Below are 18,374 nucleotides of genomic sequence, written 5' to 3'. Positions count from 1 at the left end.
GTGACAGCTTCTGAAAAAGATAAAACATTTCAGCTCCATCAGAAATAAAATGGAACTTGGAGTCAAACCACCATCCAATTTCAAAATTCACAGCCAATCACTGCCAAAGTTTAGTAGAGAAAAAATAGTATTTTTGGACTGAAAAGAATTTCTAGAGCTAAATACTGCTGAATAATAAAAAGATCTTTGATCCCCATGCAAACATCACTCACTAAGACCAACAGTAGCTAGAGGAAGGGACAAAGCCTGCTGTCTCGGGGCAAAAGGAAAAGGCATGGAATTACAGTGATATTTTCCGGGTTAGCCACATTGGTAGCCAAATGCATAACATCAAGGCAAACTTGCAGCATGCTGAAGTTAACAGCATCCCACTCTACTCAAATTGCTGAACTTACCACCTTCCTTTCATCCATTTACAGCCTTGTTGAGAACTGTTTTGCTTTCGGAAGAATTTTAAAACCTTGGAAAAATATTTAATCTTAATATATACAGTTGAAATGTCCTGTTATGTTTTAGGAGCCTTGGAGCAAATCAATTTGAAATACTATTTGCAACACAAAAAAAAAACCACAAGAACTCAACTCAAGTTCGTTCTGGTAGAAAGTTTCTTTTAAAATGTGTGTGATTGATCCAGCAATTCCACTCCTAGGTATTTACCTAAAGGACACAGAAACATCAATTCCAAAGAACACCTGCACCCCTATGTTTATAGCAGCACTGTTTACAATAGCTAAGCTTTGGAAACAACCCAAATGCCCAAAAATAGATGACTGGATCAAGAAGATGTGGTACATATATACCATGGAATATTACTCAGCATTCAAAAAAGATAAACACATGCAATTTGCAGCAACATGGATGGTGCTGGAAGGGATCATGCTCAGCGAAATAAGCCAAAAAGAAAAAGAAAAATACTGGATGGTCTCACTCATAGCAGGAATCTAGAAAACTTAAATAAGGGACCAGGAAAATGAATTACTATAAGAAAGTGAAAATCAAAATCAACAAAAAACTATGAACCAGAGACACTTTTAGGGGGGCGGGGGCGGGAGGGGAGGGATTGGGGTCAGAATGGAGGGGCTGCAATTGTATGGGGAATATAAAAATAAAATTTATTATTTAAAAAACAATAAAATAAAATGTGTGTGATTGATGTCATCAATTATTGACAAGCAGATTTGACTGACATATTGAAAAATGAAGTCTTAATTGCAAAGAATACAATGGCAGCATGGAATTGTGCAAATACCAAATAGTTTATCTTGTGTTAAAGATAAATGGGTATACAAGTTCTACCACCTAATAGCTACCATAGTAAGTTCTTATGTCAAACTAGCATTTTAATTCACTTTCTTGAATCAGGAATGCCTCATTGATAAAGACAGATTAAAACACTTATCTCTACCTTATGAAGTTGTTCAGAAATGTATATAACACACACATATGTATATGTATACACATTAATTATATATATATATATATATATATATGCACACCATGGTTCAGTTAATGTTATTTTCCTCACACATTTACACACACACTCCACTATATAGTTATTACCGATTTATAGAGAATTAGAATAAAAGGGCTTTAAAGCCATGCTTAGCTTAACATGATCTTTTACTGATTAAAAAAAATCAATATTGTACAATGTTCACAACTATTATTGCAGTCATCAATTATCACTGCATTGTAGATGAGAGGAAGAACCTTTTTCATAACAGGATATTGAGAATAATAAAGGTGATATAACTAAGAGTTTGCTCTAATAAAGCCACCAGGAAAAAGCCCCATCTTCATTTTTTTTATTGAAATCCCTCTTAGCACTCACTTTGAACATGGCATAGAGTGTGTGTGGGGAACTCCTCCAACATCTTCCCTAACTTAATTCATGATTTCCATGATTTCAATTATTAGCCAAACAAAGTTACTCTCTCCTCATAGAGCTGAAGACAGACTGGGTTTCTACTGAAGCTCAAGTAGTCTATTCCTGCTAGGAAAGACATTTTACACTCAGTGTCAATTGCAAACAAGAGCAGACTGTTTCTGCCTTACCCTTATAAACACAGAGCTCAAAAGAAGATCCAGGGCCTATGTCTTCACCCACCATCTTTTTATCCTTCATTACTAGGAAGGTCAGGCACAGGACCCAATCGCCACCATCTTTGCTGTCCCCTTCCTTCACAGGACAAGTGTCCTGCCTGACAAAGCATAACTCTGAAGATGCTGATAACTCTCGTGACGGGAGGTGCACTACATGGAAGAAAGCTGCTATACTTTATGACTTCTATTTCATTTTATCCCCTTAATATACTAGGAAGGCAGGAAAGAGTGAGAATGTTTGAAAAAAAAAAAAAACAGAAGAAAATGAACACTTCTAAAAGGATACCATTCAATGAAGGCTCAGTAAAAATAAATTTTAAAAAGTAAGTACTAAAGTGTGATACTTAAAATACACACACACACACACACACACATATATATATATATATATATATATATATATATATACATATTTTATGTTCTGAAAAAGTATAGAGCTGTATGTGCATTAAATCCAGCAATTACCCCTGTGGGGAGGCTATATTTACATAGCTATTTTTTTTTCTTTGCCTTTCTCTCTCTCTCTCTCTTTCTCTCTGCCTCTCTCCTCCACTGTAGCACTCTCTTCTCTTTCTCCTTTCTTTAAATCTTCCCTCCCCCTCCCTCCCTGCTCCTCTTCATTTTCCTTTAAGTGGAGTGAGCAGTTAAAAATGAAGAGGCATTTAAAATCAAGCCATGGATGTCAAGTCTTGCATAAGAGAAATTCAATTTTCCCTTAAGAAACCATATAGATCAAAATGTCCAAAGCAAATTAGAAAATATAAGGATGAAATTAATGCCTTCTCTTTGAAAAGCAAAAAAATTGTTTATTAAGCAATTTTCTGGGCAGACTAAAGTCCCAAGAGTTAGAGAAGGACAGTTGCGCAGGTGCAATGATTGAGGCTCTTAGGCATAATGTGTTTAACCAACAAACAAGTCCACAGCAAATGATTAAAAGTTTTCCTCCATGGCAAAAAAGAGCAAAGGAAACTACATTAAATAATGGTGAATAAAATGGTTGCGGTCCACTTGGGTTACAATAATTTGTATATATATGTTTGCTTTGAAAATTAAATAGAGTTCTATATTTCAAGTAGAGCTGTAATTGCATGTAAGCTTAAGTACTTAAGAATCAAATCAAACCCATGATATATAGTAATAAAGAATTGTAGTTATGTTGAAAAAACAGCAGTGACTGAGGAATACCTTCTCTTATTTTCTTCTTGCATGTCTACACTTACTGAGTTGACCCACAGGTTTTATTGAGGAAGCTTCACTGCCTAACACTCTTCACTTGATGCCTCTCACTGCCATGGCAAGCCCAAACATGAAAAGGACAGCAAACTTCTATTGTATAACTTCAGTGGAAAATGCAAACATCAGTATTTTTGTATCTATCAAAATGTACTACCTCATGGAGTATTTAAAAAAAAAATGAAACTATCTCAGAAAGATAAAACAATGGGCTGGTGGACAAAGAACCTTAAACAATTATTCCAGACCTAAAAACACTTTAAGAAACTGATATGTATTTCCCAAAAAATCTCAGCTACACAAGGTCTCCGATTCTGATGCAGGAGATGTGCAATTCAGGAAAACAGTACAACTCAGCCAAGGGTAAACTATTGCAGGTGGGATTATTTTATCTCTTTTCCCTTGTTTCCTCAGCCATCTTGTATTTTTAGTTTTTGTACTGCTGATGAGTCAGGGGAAGATGAAAGAAGGAAATTCTATCAGTCTTACAGGTTTGGATGGGCAGCGTCTGAAGTTATTGACTAAGCTTCCAAATTATTTACAAAACATTTCTATTTTCTCTGTGTTCCCCCCAAATAAAGAACGAGGAAAGCACCCAGAGGATTGAAAGAAGATCGATTTGTTATCTTGAGGGGGAATACACATTTTATTTTCCAAATAATCAGTTTTAAAAAAATAAAATTTTAAATAGTGGAAGAAGAATGAATGTTAAGTGGTCTGCTAGTGAGGGTCAAGGTTAATCATGATGGTGAGGTGGTTCTCTAAACCTCATCTCAACCTGGCAATAAGAAGGTTCTTGGGGAGGGTAAGGTGACTCAAAGGGCAGCATAAATTCTTGAGCCAGACATTGTCATCTGTAACCATATGCACCCAAGGATTCCCCACAAATATAGTGGGATCTCTTAACTAACAGCCATGTGAAGGGAGAATCAGATCATTTTCCTAAATAGAAAATAAGCACTGCAATACAAAAAAAAAAAAAAAAAAAAAAAAAAGCTGTTCTAGAGTGTATATTTGTAGAGTCAGCATCCGGTCCAAAAATTGTGGTAGTCAAATCTTTTTTTTTCAGTAAAGTCACAGAATAACCACCCATAGGAAGCATAAGTAACTTAAAAATAAACATCAGTGTGTTTCAAAATACAAATGCAGCTTAAAAAAGAAAAAAAGGGTGAAGATTATCTGCTCTCAAGAGGGTTCATTTAAAGGACAACAGGGTGAAATGTTGTAATTCTAATGACCTTTAGGTCTAAGAATAAAATGAAACTGTATTCTTCAGACATTCTCCAAATGTTTGGACTAAATTACATAGAAACGAATTGTGTTCAGGATGACCAGCCATGAGCAACAGAGACAGCACTGAATGTCACAAGTACATCTGAGTATGGAGTTTTTCAAAAGCACATTCAAATAATATGAGGCCACTGGGGCTGGCAACAAATTGTATATTTACCAAAAGCTGAAAGATCCTACATAACATTAAAAATACTAAACGTCCTTGCAAAAGGAAGAAAATTAACAAAAGGAAAGACCTAGTCAACTATATTGAAAACACATTAAACACAAATATTCTCTTTACCTGCAGGGATTCCTGTCCTCCACAGTCTGTCCCCAACCAATATTTCTAGCTTGTTTTCTAAATACTTTCATACTATCCCTGGAGTTGTAGAGCCCTACTCGGTTACCAAATAAGAGCTGCATTTCTCCTAGAAAACTGAAGAGTCGTGCTTTGACAGAGAAGTCTTCCACAAATAAATCCCTGCGGGATTAGTAACTTTCTCTGCTTTCTCATGGCATTCTGTTTGGTTTTTATTTTCTCTTCTTTCTCTCAGGCTTTATCATAAGATGTTTACAAAAAGAATCTCCCTTATTTTCCCTGGATTCTCTTGTAAAAAATGATAGAACACATAATCTTGAGAATGAAATGAAATCACTGTAAGATAAACACTTGTTATTACAGAACTGGTTCAACTCAATAATTGGAAGATTGTATGCTGTGTATGTCCACAATGTGTAATATGTCATAATGCTCATTAATTTAAAAAAATGAGACAGAATTAGGGTTTTGTTGTTACTGCTTCTTTGCTTGTTTCATTTGGTTTACACATAAGGAAACAGTGACTCAGTGATTTCATTAAAATCGTTAAGTCAACTCTCAAAGTGAAAAACAGCCAGAACTGAACCAATGTCTCTTGGTTTCTGGGTAAACCTCAGTGTTTTTGCTTACTCACTTTGCATAGTGAATTGTGTATAATTCACTATCTAGAAGTCCAAAGATTATTTCCACCCTGCAAACTTCTTAAATATATTTTTATTTTTCTTGGATATTACCTCCATTAGCAGCGAAAAGGCTAGAGGAAAGCAATGGAAAAAGGAAAAGAATTTATGTAGAGTCAAGGCAGTTTTCAAAATCCAGCTCTGTCAGGCATGCTGAGCACTGCAACCTTAGGTCCCCTCTGTAACTCTTCATTTTCTAAACTAGAAAACACATATAAGGATCTCTAACCCCTCCATCAACAGTGTTTTCTGTGAAGTTCAAGTTTGTTGTCTCTGAAATAAAACACTATATTTAAACATCTCTGTGTGTGCACTTGGGAAGAAAATGCATTGTCACTTTTTATGCAGTCCATGTAGCAAATAATTTTGATATGACAATATTTTTTAAATTCACATATTATATGTGGTGCCATTTTCAATATCTCCCCAACTTGAAATCACAACTTCCAAATATTTATTTCTACTCCAAAGACAGTTTTAACATTTTGACTTTCTAACATGCTGCCAATGAAACACACCAAGAGAAATGTGTGATCAGCTGAAGTTTTCTTTTGCAATTCTTGCAAAGGAGGACTTCTTTTAGTTTAGTTTGAAAATGCTTAATACTATAAAAAGCAAAAAATGGGAAATTGAGCTTTGAACTTATATTACAGTGATTTTCCTCTTAAAGAAAACATCTTAAGGGTAAGGATTGGGGAGAGTAAAGTTACTCCTTATCTAGAAAGCACAGAAACCTATTTTTAAGTGATTCTTTAACAGCAAAACCTGTGATCCTTTTGGATCCTAATCTTCTTTCTAAATTGTTTCTATGCTGGTAGAGTCCAAGGGGAATATATTTAGCAAAAATAACATGAAATTTTAAAACTGGGGAATTAGTTGAAGTAACACTTATGCTAAGTGTTAGTTGTGTGACTTTGGGTGATTCACTTAACTACTTTTTTTCCCCTGGAAAAAAAATCAATATAATTATGGGGGTACATTTTTATACCTCCAGATGTATACATGTTTCATTTACTCCTTACCAAAACTCCCATGCCAATGCCCTATATCTTTTCTTCCCCTTCCTCGTCCACTTCCCCCCAATCCCTCTGTATAGTTTTCACATAGTCAAACTCTGAGATGAAAAGGAATGGCCTCCCTGGTAGCGCAGGGGTTAAGACACAACCTATGAAGCCATCTACAGTCACTGCAAGCACGAGTTCGATCCCTGGCCAGGAAGCAACCCACATGGCACAGCAGACGTCTCCTGTCTCACCTGCTTCTCCTCTTAGCAGTGTATTTCAGTCGATCCGCCTGTTCCGCTCACCACTCTGTCTCTGGTGAATCTTCTCCCCCACCCCACACCTCTGACCTGTTCCCCAGTTATTGTATGCATAAATAAATAAATCTTAAAATAAAAGTTTAAAAAAAAAAGAAAAGGTTTATGCACTCCTATGTTCATAGCAGTATTATGCACAATAACCAAGTCATGGAACTAACATAAGTATCCACCAACAGACAAGTAGATAAAGAAATTTTGAAACATATACTCAATGGAATAGTACTCAGTTATTTAAAAAGATGAAATAGTACCTTTGGGGACAAAAAGGATGGGTCTTGAGGTGATTATGCTAAGTGAAATAAGTCAGAAAGTGAAAGGCAATATGAGATGGTATCAATTATTTATGGACCGAAAATAACCAAAGAATGCACACTGGTAAATCATTTAACCATTTTGATGCTTGGATCTTAGATCTTGTAAAGAGTGTGGGGGGGCCCAGTGGACTATGGTGGCAGGACTATGGGTGCCATGGTGGTAAATGTGGCAATACACATCTGAAAAGGTGTGATCCTCTGAACCATATACAGTGTTGCATAGCTATAAAAATGGAGACAGAAGGGGTACAACAGCCTGACTACTTGATTTGGGTGTGAGAGTTAAAATGACATCCAGTATATAAAACTAAAGGTGCTTTCTTTTAGCAAAGGGAGCTTTGCTATCACCACCATAACTACCACATGACAATAACACTAATCACTATTGTAACTATTCAAAGCTTTAATTTCTTAAGAGAAAATACAGGGGACTTTTTGATTATTTTTTGTTGTCACCATCTGAGATGAAAATGTTGCCTCCATATTCCTGAGTGAATATGGAAATCACAGCACCACTACATAATGACTATGTTCTCAAGCTAGAATGTTGTGCCGTGAAATCCAGTTCACTATACTTGAAACACCACATACGGGCTTGGACCTCTTCCGGTGCTATTTACAGTTTGAAATTGGGCTTTTCCTTGTAAGAAGGGTTGATACAGAAGGGCCAAGAACAAGACAAAATTCTTAGTAATATCTTGTGTAGTGATATCTAATGTGCTTTAAGATCATAAGGTTATTTTTCCTTTATCCTTATATCAAGCCCATTAAAATGGGTACCTGAAGCACAGAAAGAGCCTCATGAGAGACGGACAAGTCAGCCGGCACCATATCACTGCACGAGGGACACCTTCACACACTCCAGGTCAGTTGGTCCCTCAGGATGTGCAGTGAACCCGTTTTTCCCCCAGTCACCCAGTCAGTTGCCCCTTTTATTTTTGTCAACACTTCTTTTTTGTTCCACTCCCTCCAACTAGGAAGTGCATCACTGACTCAGACACAATATACCTTTTCATAAGGAAGGCAAATGAATATGTGCCAGATGGGCTGAGGGGATTACAACATGTTTCCTGCCCCCATAGTGACTCAATGGGGCTGGTATGAGAACTTATCTTATTCAAGAACTCAGCTTCCCCGGCAGAATTATGAGTCACTGTTCCTGGGTAGAAAGCTCACTTTCCAACAACATTTGGGGTGGGGGTGGACGAGCTCCTTGGATGGATTACAGTCAAAGTCATTCAGAGAAGCAAAACTGCAGGGGCCGCTGGGGCGGGCACCAGCACCCACCAACTTCTGGGATTTCACGACCTTTCCGCAAGACTAATATGCTCCACTCTCCCTTTTCCTGCCAGGTGGAGGAACTGATAAATTATTGGTATAAACCAAACAAGTTCCATTTTAAAACTGGCCAGATTGTGCAAAATCCACTTAACACACACATATATAGATAGATATCTTCATATGTGTGTGTGTTTGTACACATATATCTATATATATGCATGTGTATACATATATGTGGATAGACAGATAACCTTGGGGGAGAGAGAGTATCACTATACTATGTATCTATGTGTCAATCATTCCTCCAAAACAACAAAAAGGGAAGTCCCTGACATTAGGAAGATTTTTTTTATTCATTTATTTTTAAAGATTTATTTACTTATTTACACAAGCACTGGGTACAGTCAGAAGTGCAGGAAGGTGAGAGAATTCACCAGAGCCAGAGTGGGGAGCAGAACAGACAGACTGAGGGATCGAACTGGCGCTGCAGAGGCTGCGGGCAGCTTCGCAGCCCAGCGCTCAACCACTGCGCTACCATGGGAGGCCCTACATTAGGAAGCTTTAAAGCATAGAAACAGGGAGAAAAGGAGGGTAAGAGAGAAAGAGAAAAGAAAGGAGAATCAAGAGACTACAGGAGCAAGGGGGTGGGAATTGTATGGGGACTATAACCAAGATGAAAATGCATATATTGTACAAAAATGAAAAATGATGTAAAAATATATAAAATTTAAAAAATAAAATAGAAAAAAGAGGAAGAAAGAGGGAGGAGGGGGAGTTGGAGAGGGAGGGAGAAGTGGGTAAGAGGGGGAGAGGAAGAAGGAGAGTAAATGAGAGCAGGATAGGAGGAGTACAAGGAAAAGAAAGGTAGGAAGGTGGAAGAGAAAGTTAATATAGCATCAAGAAATGTGAGTATTATAAATAAAACTAAAACAGGATAAAGAAGAGAGAATGATTGGCAGGGCTGTTTTAGTTAAGATGGTTCAGGAAGGCCTCTGTAAGCAGATAATATTCAAGCATAGAACTAAATCAAATAAGAACAAATTATAATCAGAGGTTATGTTCAACATATTTAAAAATCAGGACAGCATGACACTGGCCAATTAAATGGAACACTCAATCAAGCAGGAAAGATGTGGGTCTTTCCGACAGTGAAGCTATAGATCAGCTACATCCCAGCTGAATCAGCCTGGGTCGTAATACATCCCTTCCTGTGGGAAGCCCCAAGGGCCAACAAGGTTGAAAGTTAGCTCGACTTTTCTCAGCTTTGTGTTGTATTCTGCCCTAGTTACACCCCTCCTTTAGCACTATTTTTGGTTTCCAATAAAATGCTTTAAATGGCATAGAAAAGCTGAAACACTCCCAGGAAAGATAACCAGATTTGCTGCAGGGCTCAGTTCCATGCCTTGCAAGAACAGTTGAAGGTACAGACTAGAGAACACTGGGCAGAGTTACATGATCCTTATTTTCATATCTTAAGGTCTCTTACACAGAAGAGGTATTGAAGCAATAATGTTCAAAATATGGTCCATGATCTTCAGGAGAATTATATGTGGGAAGTTTTTTATATGTGGGAAGTTTTTATAAATGAAGAGACTTAACTTCCCTATATTAACATTAGAGAACCATAGGATTAGGTCCTTTCTGTTTAAATCAAGCAGTTGAACCAAATACATGTAATATGCAAATGATAGACAAATTTCATTTATATGCACAGAAACTTTCTAAGAATTTGCTCAGTCCAGAGACATAACTATATGATCACTAGTCAGAGTTACTATAGAAGGGTTCTGAGCAGTAATTTTGGAAATGAGAAGAGACCTAAAAGATGGCCTTTCAAGACCTTTATAACTTTGACTTCATAAGATACAGGTCCATGATGACTGAGTTTGGGTATTCAGACTCATTAGTCTTTGTCTAGCTCCCCGTATGAGGCAACATCCAAGAAAGAATGACTCAAGTGTCAGGTCCTTTCTTTCCTGTATAATAATAGTATTTGTTTCTATAAGGTTTCAATGAACTGTTATCACTGAGACTATCTCCACCACTGATTTTGAGAACAGAGTCCTGCTACCATCACTGTCATTTCTTTTCCCATGGGTCCTGAAATAAGGGAAAGAAGCAGAATTCTATGATGCTTGGATGTGAAGGTGATGGGTAATTCCTGCATTTTTATATGCTAGACCACTGCCCCAAGTGTACTATAACCCCATGAAGATTAGAGATGTCAGCTGCTCCTCCCATCAACAAATAAAGTTTCTTAACTCACTTTCATAGAAAGATGACACATTAACCTATGCCTGAGTTGCATGGTAATAGATTAGCAAGGTCAATCACTTACCTGAGGCATCACTTTGCAGGATCCCATAGAAGCAGAGGCTCACAACACACCACAGAAGTCCCATCCTGTCAAAATAAATACAGATGTAAGGAAGAGTACTTATTACTCTCATTGCTTAAATAATACTCAGTGTAAAAACATGCTGATTATTGACTAGTAAATACTCTAAGAATTTTACAATATTAACAGGATTAATTGTCAGAACCAGCCAATAAGAAAGACTTTGTATTTAAATGTTCTTATTACAGATGGAGAAATTGAGTAAGTTTAAAAAACATAACCAAATCCTTTGGTTAGAAAGTAGCACAGAAAATAACCAAACTCTAGTAATCTTGTTTTAGACCCACCTCTATAACAACTTACTTAAAAAAAAAAAAAATCATAGTTCTGGCAGATAAGCTTGATTTCTCACCTTCCTTTAATTCGCTTGTTGATACTATCAACTGGAAATATATGATCCAGGCACTGTTCCCTCCTTAGCAATGAATAGAAAGTCTAGAAATCCTGGATTCAGACTTGGTCTGCAGTCCACCACACTCTAAATTGATAGTCAGGGGAATACATAAACCTCATGGCCCAGTGTTCACCTCTTCTCACCAGAAGCACAAATGATGAGGCTGGAGTCCAGTTTCTGTGATCTTTAGTCTTTCTGTTGATAATCAACTGAAACAGCCACTAGCAAGAGTCATGGCCTTATATTTGGCCGTGTGATCTTTAATGCAGAGGGCTGGAGATTTATCAAAGTCTGTGAAATGTTTCTTTTCCTACAACTTTAGACTTATTTGGACCCTGATAAAACTTCCATAAGGTTCTAAAAACAGAAACCTGAATATCACTGAGACATTGTATAGTCAAGGCTTCTTTTTTTGCTTAGGACACAAGAGATGGATAATGGTGCTTACTGAGGTCTTAGTCACTTATTCAGATCATCGTTTCGGTAACTGAGATGAGATTTATACTCCTATCTGGCTAATGGCCAACCCTATGATCCTAAACATTAGCCTATGCCACATGTTTCAGTCACAAGGACCCACCAGCCTAAAAAGGTCAGAGAGGCAATAGGACATTTGATAACCAGGGTAACCAAACAACAGCATTTTAAAAGGAATAATTTTAAAAACACTAACTGAAACAAAGGGATAAACTGGATGTACTGGTACTGGTACTGCTAAGCAATACAGAGTGTGTGATCACTTTAAAGCACAATGCAAATTTCCAACATCTATCACTCTCTTGACCGCATAGCATCAAAATCTCTAGTTCATATTATGCTTGCTCCTTAATGACTGTACACAAATCACAGGTGAATTTACTACATATTAAACAGCCACTTGATCTCAGAGATTAAATGTATCAGGCTTGCTACCACCATTCCCTTCCATTTCATATACCATTGCCTTAGGGAAATCCTTCCTTCCATTCATCCACCCAGTAAAGTATGTGTTGAGCACTTTCTGTTTACAAGTCACTATGATATAATTTCACAAGGCTCTGATGAGCAAGATGGAGGGTTACCTCTAAAGGCTGCTTCTCCAAAGAAAGGAAATAAACCAAATGCAAATCACTTCAATATCACCTACTATAAGTAATATACATGTAGAAGCACCAGGCTATGAAAGGATTTATCAGACAAAAACTCTAGCACTAGGTGGAGTGTAAAAGAGACTTGAAGTGTGTACCAAAAAAAAAAAAAAGGACTGCAATACAAAGTAAACAGTGATAAAAATAGTCAGAAAGGAACAGGTAAGTGTTATTGAAGTTGAGCAAAAGAGAGAGATTACTCCAGCCAAGGCAATCAAAGAAGCATCAACACAAGAGGTAGTTTTTTTCCGTTTATTTTTTTGAGAGGTAGTTTTTAAACTGAGCAATAACTGGCTTGGAAATTATGAATTGAGGTAGGAGGAAAGCATAAGGAAAAGAAACATGGTGGATAATGATGCTCAAAATAGGAAAAGCATAGAATATAAATAGGAAAGTGACTATAAATGATTGCAATTGGCTGAAAAACAGCATGTAAGGAAAAAAAAATAGAAGATTTTGTTGGAAAGCAAGGAATGTTATGATCAGAACAGGCCTAGAATAACAGGCTGCGGACTTGGAATTAAATATAAACAACAAATAAGAAATCACTGAAGGTTTTCGATTAGAGGAGTGATGTGATCATCAAGCCGTGCCTTATGAAGATCATTCTTCCAGGCTTCTGCTGGATGGATCGCCACTAAATCTTGTCTTGAAATCATTTGGCTCCTGAATCTGGCATCATAATAATTGCTATCCCTCTAGCCTTGGTATCATCTATAAACTTGATCAGCATGCCACTATATTCCCATATAAGTCATTAATAAAAGTAATTAATAATTCAGCATTAATCCTTGTCAACAGAGAGCAACTAAATATTTATTATAGATTCAGGGCATAGCAATTTCAAGCCCATGTTAAAGCACTTTAGCCTCCTAAATTGCTTTTGACTATTAAAAAAAAAACTCATACCTCTAGATTTCCCCAACTTGCCTGCATATAAGCTGCTGAATTCTTGAGGCAACACTTAGAGTACATTCTAATTAGTGTGATTGAGGGCCTTAATTGATATTCCCATGTGTAACTGGATTATGCCAGGGGCAACAGGAGTCAGGACACCAAGGTAAAGCTATCTAAAGATAACCTGTGTGTGAACACAAATCCAGGGTCAACCCTGCCTGGTGATGAATTAGAATAAAGCAGACTAGAAAGAAAACTTAGCTGTTCAGGCTGGTTTTGAGACACTAAAAGAACCTAGGTGAGTGGGAAGTGGTTGGCTGGTCTGAAACCTTGCAGAGAAGACTGATTCATTTAACATCGCCCTGCATTCTGTCTCAGAATGTTATTATTGCAACTAGCAATACCCTTTTAATGCTTGTTTCATGGGGGAAAGGGACACTGATATTTTCAGAGATGGGAAAATTATCAGAAAGCAAAAAAAGCTGCCTAATAATGCTTGATTTCTCATGGTTTGATTTATGACCAAGCTTTAGATTATTTTGATGAGGTTTAAAAGACTCTGCCCTTGTGGCAGATGATTGAAACATACATATAATAAGTTCTTAGTCTGCTTTTGCTGCATATTTCTTATTCTTTACTATATGACCATGCTCATACTTCCCCTCCTATATGTTGTTACTTCTCTCACATTTTATGCCACCATTCCTCAGTATATCAGCTAGGATGGCTATATCATCTAGCATGAACTTCCAAATACATACTTAGCTCTGTGTTATCAACAAATGAGACTGATGGTGGCTAACATATACTTAGCAAGATAATAGCTATTTCTTACATAGTAATCTTTCTATTGTCTGCATTCTCTAGGCTCAATAAGCTTCAAGATCTCCTTACCTCTGAGTCAGCCCTGACCAGTGGATACTCTCACTGAGCCAGCAGGCAACAAGATGATGTTCAAGGGTGGTGTTAAATCTGAATCACCATTTTTTTAGACTTCCCTTTTACAGCAGCAGTTGACCATGCCACAGCACTAGATTTCTCCCTTAGTTTCCATTTTCCACATACAGTTCCATACGCAGATAACAGCCAATCCATGAAGCCCATGAAGCCCACCAGTCTGGATGGGACCTCGACCCCCAACACAGTGGTTACCAGATTTCATTTCTAGGAACCTACATTTTGTCATCTATAAGATCTTACACCATAAACCTTCTATAAATATAAAACTGGTATCATTTGCTTTAATCTTGGATGATACTTGCCATTTGCTATAACCTGCTATCTCAAACAATGCCTATCCAAAACCTGGCCATTAAGGCATAAGGCTAGATGGCCGTCACAATATGGAGTTAGACCAGCAGCCAAATTTCTTCCATGAGTCCTGATCCCATCTGAATACTCCCTTTACTCTTCTCGAACTTACTGATAAGGTTTGAGCAGTTTTTGCATCTATGCCCACCTGAGATATGACAAAGGAGCTTTTGCAGGACACAAGTCATTATCCCATTTTACAGGAAAATACATAGCATTTATTAAGAAACCAGTTATTTGCATCATCACTTTTATCTTGTTTAGTTTCTTAAACCATAAAAAGTTTGTACAGAATACTTCAGAATCCAGGATTTATTTGAAAACAAAAATTCATGCAAATTGATAAGGGTTCGTATTCTAAGTAAAATAAAGGAACCGCTACTCTGTCTGTCTTTTATGGGGAATATAACCCTGCATATAATAAATGGAACTATAAGCCTGCATATAATAAATGGAACAAGTATCTGAGTACTTGAAAAATTACATAATAATAGTATATTCCTTACAGGTACACATGGAATATTCATCAAGATAAGCCATATTATGTACCATAAAGCAAAGCTTAACAAGTCTAAAAGAACTAAAAGTATAATCTCTATTCATAGAAAACAAGTATATTATAAAAAAGAAAGCCATAAACCAATATAGATGCAAAAATTCTCAACAAAAAATTGGCAAAATGATAACTCCGTTTTAGTCTATTTTTCTTGTAATATTTTTGGCAACTGGGGTTTTTTTATAGTTTCACATAAATTCTATATTCTCTTATGAAAGGGTAATACACAGTGATCAAGTAGGATTTCTTCTGTAAATGCAAGGACATTTTGACCTACACAAATCAATTAACTTGATATACCATATCAACAACATAAAAGATAAAAAACATACCACCATCTCAATAGATGTGGAAAAACCATTTGATAAAATTCAACACTCATTTATGATGAAAATTCTCAATAAAACGAAAAAAGGACAGCATTGCAACATAATAAAGGCCATATTTGACAAACCCACAGCAAGCATCATTCACAATAGTAAAAAACTGAAAGCTCTCCTGTAATATGAATAAGACAATGATGCTCACTATTATCATAATATTCAACATAGTATTGAAAGTCCTAGCCAAAGCTAGGACTTTGTTTAGCCAGAGCAAATAAACAAAAATAGAAATAAGTATCATCCAAATAGGAAGGGAAGAAATAAAACTGTCACTATTTGTAAATAATAGTATTTTATGCATAAAAAAATTCAAAAGATTTCATGAAAAAAATCATTAGAAATAATAAATGAATACAGTTAATTGTAGGGTACAACATTAATACACAAAAGTAAGTTGTGGTTTTGTATGAAAACAATGAACTATCAGAAGAGAAATTAAGAAGATACTCATCTATAATTACATCAGAAAGAATAAAATACCTGGGAAAAAGTTTAACTAAGAAGTGTCTTACACTGAAAACTGTAAGACACTACTGACAGATTAAAGAAGATGCAAAATACATGGAGAAATATCTTGTGTTCATGCATTGGAAGAATTAACACTGTTAAACATTTTACCTAAAGCCCTATACAAATTCAATGCAATCCCTGTCATAATCCCAATTGCATTCTTTATTATAATTGAACCAAAAATTATACAATTTATTTGGAACTACAGAAGACCCCAGTAGCCAAAAATATTCTGAGAAAAATAGAATAAAATGAAATATAGTACTCCCCAACCTCATAGGGATAGTAATTAAAACAGCATGGTATCGGAGTAAAGGCAGATCAATGAAATAAAACTGAGAACCCAGAAATAAAGCCACACCTATATGTACAACTAATTTCTGCAAATGAGGTAAGAGCATAAAAAAAAGTAAAGAAAGTCCTCAATAAATGGTGCTAAGAAAACAGGGCATTCATACACAAAAAAAAAAACACTAACAGCAAACACAAGAATTCAAAATCGATCAAAGATTTGAATGTAAGATCAAAACCCATAGGATACATTAAAGAAAATATAGGTGGTGAGCTTTTTGACATCGGCCTTAGTGATGTCTTTGAGGATTTGACTCCAATAGCAATGAAAACAAAAATAAAAGTTAACAAATGAGTCTATGTCAACTGAAAAGCTTCTACACAGCAAATAAAATGGTAAGGTAACCTATTTGCAAATCACACATTCAACAAGGGGTTAATATACAAAATACAAAATTCAACAACAAATAAACAACTCAATTTAAAAATAGGCAGCAGATCTGAATTGAAACTTTTACTGAAACAGTCAGTCAGACAGCCAACAAACACATGGAAATATGTCATCATTTCTTCTTATTAGGGGAAAGCAAACCAGAACAACAATGAGAAATCACCTTACATTTTTTTGTAATGACCATAATCCAAAAACAAGAAATAAGTGTTAGAGAAGACGTGGAGAGACAGAAAGCCTTGTATACGGGTAGTGGGAATGTTAATTGGTGCACTTACTATGGAAAACAGTATGGCGAGTCCTCAGAAATTAAAAATAGAAATACCATATGTTCCAGCTATTGCAATGCTGGGTATTTATCCAAAGAATGCAAAAATACTAATTCAAGTAGATATATGAATTCTCTCTAATTCAAAGAGATGTGAATAATGCAGCATTATCCATAATAGTCAAGAGCAGAAAACAAACTACGTGCCCATAGATGGATGAGCTGATAAAGATGTGATATGTGTGTGTATGAATAGTATCCAAACAATTAAAAAATAAAGATGAAATTTTGCATTTGCAACAACATGGGTGAATCCAGAGTGTATTAGGCTTAGTGAAATAAGTCAGATGCAGAAGTACAGTGTATGATTTCACTCACATGTGGTAAATAAAGAAATAAAGCAAATGAAAAAACAGGACCAAAATCTTGGGCGATAAGAAGAAATCAGTAGTTACCAGAAAGAAGAGGGATAGGGTGTTAACTATATGACAGTGGATATACACTAGACTTCTAGTGGAGAGCATAATTTAGTACATACAGATGTAGAGTTATAAGGCTATATAACTGAAACCTATATATTGTTATAAACTTGTGTTACTTCAATAAAATTAAGAAATAAAAAAATAGGAAAATCTCTAAACCCTTAGAAATAAAAGAATATAATTCTAAATAATCCATTAGTCAATGAGTAAGTCTAAAACCAAATTAGTAAATACTTAAAAATGAACAAAATTGAAAACACAGCTTACCAAAATGTGTGGGATGCAATGAAGGCAGTGCTTAAAGGATAATTTATAGCATTGAAGTTTTATATTATAAAATATAAAAAAATCCCCAATCGAACTAATCTTCTACCTTTGATTATGGTGGAAGATTATGAATGCTTCTGACGGTTAAGGTGTGGTAAATTATATCTGAAGAGATGTGAACTTATATCCCTAATTTGTATATTGCATGGTAAACCACTGCTACCTCAATAAAAAATACAACTTTTAAGAATAAGGTATTTATTAATTTTCAGAGTAATTACTGTAAAATGTAAGATTAAATCATGACCTCAATCTAAAAAAGGACTTTAAAAAAAGCTATGCATTCATCAAAGTAATCACTTAGTCAGAAAGAAAAAGAAAATTACTGAATGGTTTCTCTTATAAGTGAAATATAAGGCAGCAAAGCAAATGAACTAACAAAATTCAAAAAAAGATAACTCTTCGACTCCAACAACCAAGTAGTGGTTACAGGAAGAGAAGGAGAGGTGGGTG

General features: G+C 35.9%; 1 protein-coding gene across 4 annotated transcripts in view; it reads right to left on the bottom strand.

Annotated features, from left to right (window-relative positions):
• Nucleotides 1–18,374, bottom strand: part of IL1RAP (interleukin 1 receptor accessory protein) — a 134,265-nt gene that overhangs the window by 73,691 nt on the left and 42,200 nt on the right. For all 4 annotated transcript variants that reach the window (XM_037525283.2, XM_037525280.2, XM_054700440.1 and 1 more), the window contains exon 2: nt 10,865–10,929. In XM_037525283.2, coding sequence (XP_037381180.1) covers nt 10,865–10,928 — 64 coding nt within the window. In that variant the 5' untranslated portion in view covers nt 10,929. The remainder of the gene's footprint in view (nt 1–10,864; nt 10,930–18,374) is intronic.

The sequence above is a fragment of the Talpa occidentalis genome, unplaced genomic scaffold (genome assembly GCF_014898055.3).
Source record: "Talpa occidentalis isolate TD23 unplaced genomic scaffold, MPIMG_talOcc4v2.1 talOcc4.4, whole genome shotgun sequence".
Classification (NCBI taxonomy): Eukaryota; Metazoa; Chordata; class Mammalia; order Eulipotyphla; family Talpidae; genus Talpa; species Talpa occidentalis.
Note: the sequence above shows the minus strand (reverse complement) of the source record. Positions and strands in the feature narration are given on the sequence as shown.